General features: G+C 33.5%; 1 protein-coding gene across 1 annotated transcript in view; it reads right to left on the bottom strand.

The window, feature by feature from the left end:
- Window positions 1–1,038: 1,038 nt before the first annotated feature.
- Window positions 1,039–10,671, bottom strand: part of KHDRBS3 (KH RNA binding domain containing, signal transduction associated 3) — a 154,464-nt gene continuing 144,831 nt past the window's right edge. The window contains exons 8-9 of the mRNA XM_053713211.1: window positions 9,329–9,384; window positions 1,039–1,667 (exon numbers count right to left, since the gene is read on the bottom strand). Coding sequence (XP_053569186.1) covers window positions 1,576–1,667; window positions 9,329–9,384 — 148 coding nt within the window. The 3' untranslated portion in view covers window positions 1,039–1,575. The remainder of the gene's footprint in view (window positions 1,668–9,328; window positions 9,385–10,671) is intronic.

Genomic DNA, 10,671 nt, shown 5'->3' with positions numbered 1-10,671 from the left:
GGCTTATATTTGAAAGTCTAGCTATTTAAGACATTTTGCATATCTCTTCTAATGGACTGGAATAACCCCAATTGTTGTAAAAGATATATAAAATGGACGTACTTACTTTTTTGCATAAGCACTGCCAACATCATCCATATTCTCCAGACGCTACCTGCTCCCTGGCAAGAAAAGATACAAATTTACTGAAAGAAATTGAATTGTTAGACTTGTGTGATAATCACAGCAGCTTTTATGAGTTATGAGCGCTAAACAAATGGAATAAAATTAGCTTGTAACTTTTAATTCTGTTGAGTACTAAAATTTATGGACAATAAATTTGTCACAAACTGCTAGTTATGAAATTTTACAGATTGTTTTAAGTAGAATACTGAGTTTTTTTATAACTATTAAAAAAAAATAAAAAAAGTTTAAAATGGGAATTTAGGGGCCCTTCGAAATTCAAAAATCAAACTTTCTATTTTGAATTCCACCTGCTTTTATTAGTTAATATTTAGCGAAATTAAGGAAGATTAAAATCTTATTGGTTTATTTACCTTTCCAAATGAAGATCGTTTAAAGGGTTACACATCCTCTGCCACTGATGAAAGCGATCTCAATTAGTCAAGTCAGAAAGTCTTTAAAAGCTTTGTGCTAATTGCTTCCACCACGGAACGAAGTGCTCATTAAGGAACCAAAGTTCATATAAATTCCAAAGTTGCACTAGTGAAAAAACGCTCAACAAAATGAAACTAGTCACATTTATTTTCAAGATTCTCATAGGCTATTTAAAAACCATTTTTATATACATTATTTTGTTTGCAGTGTTTTAATGTGGTAATTAAGCATATCAATACCATTTGAATACTTTATACAGCATTTAAAACCTACATTGAGCAAGGAAATGTTTAAGTTTATACCATATTTTGTTTTTTTAAAAATGAACAACGTTTAGTGTAAACATTTTAAAAATGTCGGCTTTACGAGTATTTTCCCTGTTTACTACTATTTAGATATTTTTTTAATGATGCATAAAATTACTATTTCACACACACTGAGGTTTTTTTTCAAAAGTTTATTTAGTATTAAGCAACAGTAATTTTTTTTTTTTTGCTCAACACTACAGTACATTTCAAGACTTCTTACAAAAAAAATACCACATTATTTGCATTTTGAAGTTTTCTCTTTCCGCAGATTTACAAGAGAAAGTAGCAAATTGTTTAAATAAAGATGTGTGAACTAAACTTTGTCAAAAACCTTTAAAATAAAAGGTTACGCTTATGTTAAAAGAATGGATTAACATATTTAGGAAAATCTAACTTGTTTAACACTAGTTAATCAAAAGTTATGTTCGTTCTTTTGACAACCTATTTTCAATCACAGACTAGAAAGAACAATATAATTTTTACAACTTTTGTGTTTGTTTTTTTTCCGGTTTGTCTTTCAACAAAATATAATTTTTTAGGTTCAGTCCATCCATTCGGGTAGTTAGCATTGTCAACAATATAAAGGGAGTGTTCATAGAAAAAAAAAATTACTTTGAACAGTATACAGAGCTGGAGAAGACTGGATAATTCACAACGTCAGACTGTACAATCAGTATCTGGCATAGGGCTGGTCTCTGTAGGTTCCTTTTGTTGCTCGTGCTGGTGGTGCCTTATGTCGTGAGTTGGCCCAACTGTCTTGACCTAGAAAATATAAGTTACTTATTAATATAAAAATACATACTGCTCCTCCCAGTTCTAGTGCAGTAGCCATAAATACTTTACACAGTTATAAGGTTGTAAATAACTTCAAGTTCTCTCAATAACATTGTATTAGAACCTCAATTATCAGTTACTCAGATAGGGATATTAAATGAAAAACATCTGTGCACACACATATATATATATATATATATATATATATATATATATCAGAAATTGCACAATATCTGCAGAAAGAATGGAACGCGTGCAGAAACTGTTACAGTACATTTTCCTTAACACAGTGCAGCCAGAGTGAATCGCTGTTTGAAAAGAACGGTCAGCAGCACTGCAAAGCAGCAGCATATTGATTGATGACTTATAATTTTGTGATGTTAGACCAAAAGATATTTTAAAAACTCAATTTTTTTTTATTTCTCTGCAGTTAATTTGAATGCAATTTTTCGACTGCTGCAATATATTATTAAAGTTTGAAAATTGCTTTATTCTCCAGTTAATTAACACATTGCAACTGAGATGGTGCTTTAGTGTAAACTGCCTAATTTCATATCATTTCAAAATGGCCTGCTAAAAAAAAAAAAAAAAATACTAAACAAAAAATAATCTCATCGCAAAAAAAAAGAAAAAAGGTTCTGCCTCTGGGGCACAACACATACTTGCCCATGAGCATATAGTCTTTTAAAACATTTAGGCCTCTATCATTGGTCTTGCGGACCTGATCCGACAGTGCGGATCAGGTCCGCAAGAACTCGCTAAATGCAGAGAGCAATACGCTCGCCGTATTCAGCTCACAAGAGCTGCTGGTGCAACGCCGCCCCCTGCTGACTGGCGGCCAATCGGCCCCCAGCAGGGGGGTGTCAATCAACCCGATCGTACTCGATTGGGTTGATTTCCGGCTATGTCTGTCCACGGAGCTTGATAAATATGGGCCTTAGGCTCCAATTGCCTCCAGAATACAGTGTCTACTGCTTTTATTAAAATAAAAAAAATAAATAAAAGCACTGTGGGGTGTTCACAAGGTAAAGGCACATTTCAGTGCCGTTTTTTTCCCCCTGTCTATGGGAACTGTGTATTCCCAGTAAATATATATGTATATGCTTATATATTTGTGTTAATATGTGTATATATACATAATAACTCATACATATATATGTACAGTATATAAGCATATACATATATATTTGTGTTAATATGTGTATATACACTTAATAACTCATACATATATATGTACAGTATATAAGCATATACATATATATTTGTGTTAATATGTGTATATACACTTAATAACTCATACATATATATGTACAGTATATAAGCATATACATATATATTTGTGTTAATATGTGTATATACACTTAATAACTCATACATATATATGTACAGTATATAAGCATATACATATATATTTGTGTTAATATGTGTATATACACTTAATAACTCATACATATATATGTACAGTATATAAGCATATACATATATATTTGTGTTAATATGTGTATATACACATAATAACTCATACATATATATGTACAGTATATAAGCATATACATATATATATTTGTGTTAATATGTGTATATACACTTAATAACTCATACATATATATGTACAGTATATAAGCATATACATATATATTTGTGTTAATATGTGTATATACACTTAATAACTCATACATATATATGTACAGTATATAAGCATATACATATATATATTTGTGTTAATATGTGTATATACACTTAATAACTCATACATATATATGTACAGTATATAAGCATATACATATATATTTGTGTTAATATGTGTATATACACTTAATAACTCATACATATATATGTACAGTATATAAGCATATACATATATATTTGTGTTAATATGTGTATATACACATAATAACTCATACATATATATGTACAGTATATAAGCATATACATATATATTTGTGTTAATATGTGTATATACACTTAATAACTCATACATATATATGTACAGTATATAAGCATATACATATATATTTGTGTTAATATGTGTATATACACTTAATAACTCATACATATATATGTACAGTATATAAGCATATACATATATATTTGTGTTAATATGTGTATATACACTTAATAACTCATACATATATATGTACAGTATATTAGCATATACATATATATTTGTGTTAATATGTGTATATACACTTAATAACTCATACATATATATGTACAGTATATAAGCATATACATATATATTTGTGTTAATATGTGTATATACACTTAATAACTCATACAGTGGGGCACAAAAGTATTTAGTCAGCCACCAATTGTGCAAGTTCTCCCACTTAAGAAGATGAGAGAGGCCTGTAATTTTCATCATAGGTATACCTCAACTATGAGAGACAATATGTGGAAACAAATCCAGACAATCACATTGTCTGATTTGGAAAAAATGTATTTGAAAATTATGGTGGAAAATAAGTATTTGGTCAATATCAAAAGTTAATCTCAATACTTTGTTATATATCCTTTGTTGGCAATGACAGAGGTCAAACGTTTTCTGTAAGTCTTCACAAGGTTGTCACACACTGTTGCTGGTATGTTGGCCCATTCCTGCATGCAGATCTCCTCTAGAGCAGTGATGTTTTGGGGCTGTCGCTGGGCAAAATGGACTTTCAACCCACTCCAAAGGTTTTCTATGGGGTTGAGATCTGGAGACTGGCTAGGCCACTCCAGGACCTTGAAATGCTTCTTACGAAGCCACTCCTTCGTTGCCCGGGCGGTGTGTTTGGGATCATTGTCATGATGAAAGACTCAGCCACGTTTCATCTTCAATGTCCTTGCTGATGGAAAGAGGTTTGCACTAAATATCTCACGATACATGGCCCCATTCATTCTTTCACGTACATGGATCAGTCGTCCTGTTCCCTTTGCAGAGAAACAGCCCCAAAGCATGATGTTGCCACCCCCATGCTTCACAGTAGGTATGGTGTTCTTTGGTTGCAACTCAGCATTCTCTCTCCTCCAAACACGACGAGTTGAGTTTCTACTAAACAGTTCTACTTTGGTTTCATCTGACCATATAACATTCTCCCAATCCGCTTCTGGATCATCCAAATGCTCTCTAGCATACTTCAGATGGGTCCGGACATGTACTGGCTTAAGCAGGGGGACACGTCTGGCACTGCAGGATCCAAGTCCCTGGCGGCATAGTGTGTTACTGATGGTAGCCTTTGTTAGGTTGGTCTTAGCTCTCTGCAGGTCATTCACTAGGACCCCCCCGTGTGGTTCTGGGATGTTTGCTCACCGTTCTTGTGATAATTTTGACCCCACGGGGTGAGATCTTGCGTGGAGCCCCAGATCGAGGGAGATTATCAGTGGTCTTGTATGTCTTCCATTTTCTTATTATTGCTCCCACAGTTGATTTCTTCACACCAAGCTGCTTGCCTATTGAAGATTCAGTCTTCCCAGCCTGGTGCAGGTCTACAATTTTGTTTCTGGTGTCCTTCGACAGCTCTTTGGTCTTCACCATAGTGGAGTTTGGAGTGTGACTGTTTGAGGTTGTGGACAGGTGTCTTTTATACTGATAACAAGTTCAAACAGGTGCCATTAATACAGGTAATGCGTGGAGGACAGAGGAGCCTCTTAAAGAAGATACAGGTCTGTGAGAGACAGAAATCTTGCTTGTTTGTAGGTGACCAAATACTTATTTTCCACCATAATATGCAAATAAATTCTTTCCAAATCAGACAATGTGATTGTCTGGATTTGTTTCCACATTTTGTCTCTCATAGTTGAGGTATACCTATGATGAAAATTACAGGCCTCTCTCATCTTCTTAAGTGGGAGAACTTGCACAATTGGTGGCTGACTAAATACTTTTTTGCCCCACTGTACATATATATGTATATAAGCATATACATATATATTTGTGTTAATATGTGTATATATACATAACTCATACATATATATAAGCATATACAGATCTATTTGTGTTAATATGAATATATACACATAATAACTCATACATATATATAAGCATATACAGATATATTTGTGTTAATATGAGTATATACACATAATAACTCATGCATATATATGTATTTAAGCATATACATATATATTTAAGATTGCTGCACTTATGTTCTGTGCAGTGTATGACTGAATCAGAACAAGGCTCCTATTGGAGCCTATTGAAGCTCGCTCTCGTGAGCGCAATGCTTTCGTGCAATGCGATCGTAAGGTCACATTCGTATTGCACCTAACTCGTAATACCAGCACACATTTGCATGCGCTGGTATTACAGAGTGGAGCACAAATATCGCTCCACTTATAATCTGGCCCTTAAAATTAAATAATGGAGAAAACCCTAGAATACATAAAGGGCTGAGAGTACTGTGTGAACAAGTTTATTAAGTGTTGGTAATCTCTACAAGAGAGAAAACATCATATTGCCACATAACTACTTTACAGTAGGAGGATAATGTAGACATGTGAAGAGGCATAAAAGACAAAATTAAACTTTCATAATTCAGATGTATTATTGTAAATTTAAGACACTTTTAAAATTCACTTCTGTTATTAAAATATACTTTGTTATCTTGGTATCTTTTGTTGAAAAGCATACCTATGTAGGCTTAGGAGCAGCAATGCACTGGGTAGTAGCTGGTTATTGCTGGCTACACATATTTGTCTTTGGCCTAACATATGTGATCCTATTTACACATTGCTTCACTGGAGCTGACTTTAACTATGTGTTTAAAGGGATAGAAAGGTCAAAATTTAAAGTGACAGTCAAGTCCAAAATAAACTTTCATGATTCAGATAGGGCATGTAATTTTAAACAACTTTTCAATTAACTTTTATCACCAATTTTGCTTTGTTCTCTTGGTATTCTTAGTTGACAGCTAAACCTAGGAGGCTCATATTCTAATTTCTTAGCCCTTGAAGGCTGCCTCTTATGTGAATGTAATTTGACAGTTTTTTACCACTAGAGGGCATTAGTTCATGTGTTTCATATAGATAACATTGAGTTCACACACGTGAAGTTACCTAGGAGTCAGCACTGATTGGCTAAAATGCAAGTCTGTCAAAAGAACTGAAATAAGGGGGCAGTCTGCAGAGGCTTAGATACAAGGTAATCACAGAGGTAAAAAGTGTATTATAACTGTGTTGGTTATGCAAAATTGGGGTATGGTAAATAAAGGGATTATCTATCTTTTTAGACAACAAAAATTCTGGTGTTGACTGTCCCTTTAATTCTGCATGGGTGCATTTCTGTTTTAAAGAGAAGCATTTTGCAATATACTTCCACTTGGTAAAAGTTAGCATATGCACATATCTGTGAGTACCCTGTATACAATTCACTGATGTAATCCACTCTCTGAGCAGGTATGGTTTTGAACCCTGATACTCTAGTCACACATAGCATATGAGCATATGCAGCTCAAACAATTCTACAATTTATTAGAAGCATTTTTGCTAATGGAAGTAGATTGGAAAAAAAGCTTCAATTTAAAATTGGAATTGCACAGTTCAGACAATTCTATTCCTTAAAGGGATAGGAAACCCCCACATGTTTCTTTTGTGATTCAGATAGAGCATGCAAGTTTAAGCAACTTTCTAATTTACTCTTATCAATTTTTCTCCATTCTCTAGGTATCTTTGTTTGAAAAGGCAGGAATGTTAGCTTAGGAGCCATCCCATATATGGTTCAGCACCCTGGGTAGCGCTTGCAGATTGATAATAGGATTACATTAGAAATTTGCTTAGAATTGCATGCTCTATCTGAATAATGAATAATAATTCATATCCCTTTAACCCCACTGCAACAATTAAACATAGCTATATGCAAGGAATAGGGCAGCAATCAAATAATCACATGTTTTGTCCCTTTACATATTAGTAATTTCAATGGAGCTCTTAGTCTTTCACCTTCCCTAACTGGTGCATGAAGATGTATTGGGAATTATAAGGAAGAGCTAAGTCTTGAGACGTAAAATCCCTCCAAGCATCAAGTACTCTAACCATAAAATTAACCATAAATTGCAAACAATTTTGCAAGTGAAACCTTCATTTATAGGCTACATAAATAATATAACACAATATCAGCTGTACACAATGCAACCGCCCATGAACAAGATACCATGTAACTATACAAAGGATATTGGAATGTACAACATAATTGAAAAAACAGATTACATGCATATGTTTTCTAGTCTTAGAGACTGAAAACCAATTCCTGGACTTGATGGATTTTTTAAACCAATCTTTGGCGTCCTTGTTTCAGACTAAACATACTTAAGCAGAAATAAAATTGGTCTCTTGGGTCATAGAAAGGTTTCTGCATTATAGAAAAAAAATGTGTGAAAACCATATTGCTACATGCAGTATTCTCCCCAGGACCTGCTTAATGGTCAAACAACCCATTTTACTGACCCCTTGGCTAATCTGTAAGCAAAAAAAAAATTAGCTCATATTAAATGTTTTCAATGTTGTTGCACTAATTATCATTAAATCAATCTGTGTAAAATTATGCAATTCATTTGTGCTTTGGACAGCTTAAAGGGACAACTTTCATTATTCAGATAGGGATGTGCAATTATAAACAACTTTCCAATGTACTTATTACTTGTTAAAGAGATAGAATACAACAACATTTAAAATTAGGGGGAGGTAAAAGGTGAGTTTAAAATATTTTCTCTATATTAGAGAGATAGTAAACACTTCCATTTTTAAAATCAGATCCAGAATGTTAATGATATTTTAGATGTTGTTTCATTCATCAGTTGTAAAGAAGATGCACTATAACTTACTTTTGTTTATATAAATATAAAATTAAAATACACTGTGCTCCGGCGCGCACTTGAAAAGTAAATTTCTCTGTGAGCTAAAGATTTGAATACTTCTCCAATCAGCGCTCTAGCTACAACAAAAGTGCCATATGGGGAGAGCGCTGATTGAACAACAAACTATTAGCTCGCAGAAAAAAAATACTTTTAAAGTGGGTGGCAGAGAGAGTGGCATTTGAATTTTATATCTATATTAAACATGTAAGTTACAGCGCATCTTCATTACATCATCTGATGAATTAAACTCCGTCTAAAACATCACTAACATTCAAGATCAGATTTTATAAAGGGGAGCTAAACCAAGATAGGCTCATAAACTGATTTCTAAGCCATTAAAATCCTCCTCTTATCTCAGTGCATTTTAAGAGCTACATAGTATGCCATATAGATAATATTGTGCTCAAGCCCGTGGAGTTATGAGTCAGCACTGATTGGCTAAAATGTAAGTCTGTCAACAGAACTGAAATAAGGGGGCAGTCTGCAGTGGCTTAGATACAAGGTAATCACAGATTTAAAACATGTATTAATAAAACTGTGCTGTTTATGTAAAACTGGGGAATGGGTAATAAAGGGATTATCTATCTTTTTAAACAATACAAATGTTCAAGTAGACTGTCCCTTTAAGTTATATTTATAAATAACAGAAAATCTTATTATATAAAAAAATGGCATTGCCCTAAGCCAGCTATTTAATTTTGGCAACCTGGCAGGAGAACACTTAGTTTTCTTAGTTTTTTTACAATTACACTAGTTAAGATTTCAATGGGTTTATTGTTTAGTGTAAGCCAATATCCGTGTAAACAAAATGCTTACCGTAAGAATCATATGTGTCTTCAAGCCCATGTCCATATTCATAATAATCTGATGTGCTAATAAAGAGAAGAAATCACAGGTAACATTAAATGAAAGTGGTATCAAATGATTCTAAATATATGCTATAAATGATAAGAAAATATATCTTTATTTAGCTATACTGTATGTGTATACACACTCAGCATTGCCCTAGACAAAATTGTGCTGAAGACTTCACTGGAAGCAAAAGGGTAAAATATGTGCATGTGCAGTCAAGGAAAGAAAAATACCAAAACTAGACTTGCTGCAGTTTGGTATGCTCTGTAACTAAGTTTTTTTAGGGTGTTATTTGATAGGTTTCCCAAGTTGAAAAAAAATAAAATCTAAATGAGTTATGTAATGCAAATCACTTAGTTTAAGCAATAAAGAAGGGATAATAACTGTCAAATGGGTACATTAAAGGGACATGGAAGTCTAAATTAAACATTCATGATTCAGACAAAGATCTTTCCAATTCACTATTAGGGGGATATTTATCCACGTCGTAATTTTTGCGAGATTGATCCGACCTAGTTATCAAAGCCTAAAGACCGGCAAATGTTGAAATTTATGACATAATATACGAACCGGCGATCTCAATCCGACGCAGATCGATGCTTACGTCATTACAGATGTTCCGAATACACATTTGACACTTTTTCCCATTTATTAAATAGTTAACAGGTACGCTCACGTCTTTTTTGACACAGCGTACCTAGTTTTCAATCCGACACCCTTGAGGCCGTGAATGCCATAGAAATCAATAGGAGTCTGAAAGCACCGAAAGTTTATGTTCGATGCTGCCAGAGAATAAAGCATATCCCATTGATTTCTATGGTAGAAAACAAGTGACGTTTACACCTAACACCCTAACATAAACCCTGAGTCCAAACACCCCTAATCTCCCGCCCCCGACATCGCAACACCTAAATAAAATGTATTAACCCCTATTCTGCCGCTCCCCTGACACCGCCGCCACTAAATAAACTTATTAACCCCTAAACCTCCCACATCACTACCACTAACTAAACCTATTAACCCCTAAACCATCAGCCCCCCACATCGCAAACAACTAAATAAGCTAGTAAACCCTAAACCTAACAACCCCCTAACTTTAAATTAAAATTACAAGATCCCTATCTTAATATAAATTAAAACTTACCTGTAGAATTAAAATAAACTATTTTTAAACTATTAATTAACCTACCCTAACTATTATACTACAATTAAATTAAACTACCACTTAAATAAACTTAATTACATATTAAAAAAAACTAACCATACTAAAATGATTTAAATATACTATTAAACATTATTAAAAGTAC

Source organism: Bombina bombina, chromosome 5 (assembly GCF_027579735.1).
Source record: "Bombina bombina isolate aBomBom1 chromosome 5, aBomBom1.pri, whole genome shotgun sequence".
NCBI classification, from domain to species: Eukaryota; Metazoa; Chordata; class Amphibia; order Anura; family Bombinatoridae; genus Bombina; species Bombina bombina.
Note: the sequence above shows the minus strand (reverse complement) of the source record. Positions and strands in the feature narration are given on the sequence as shown.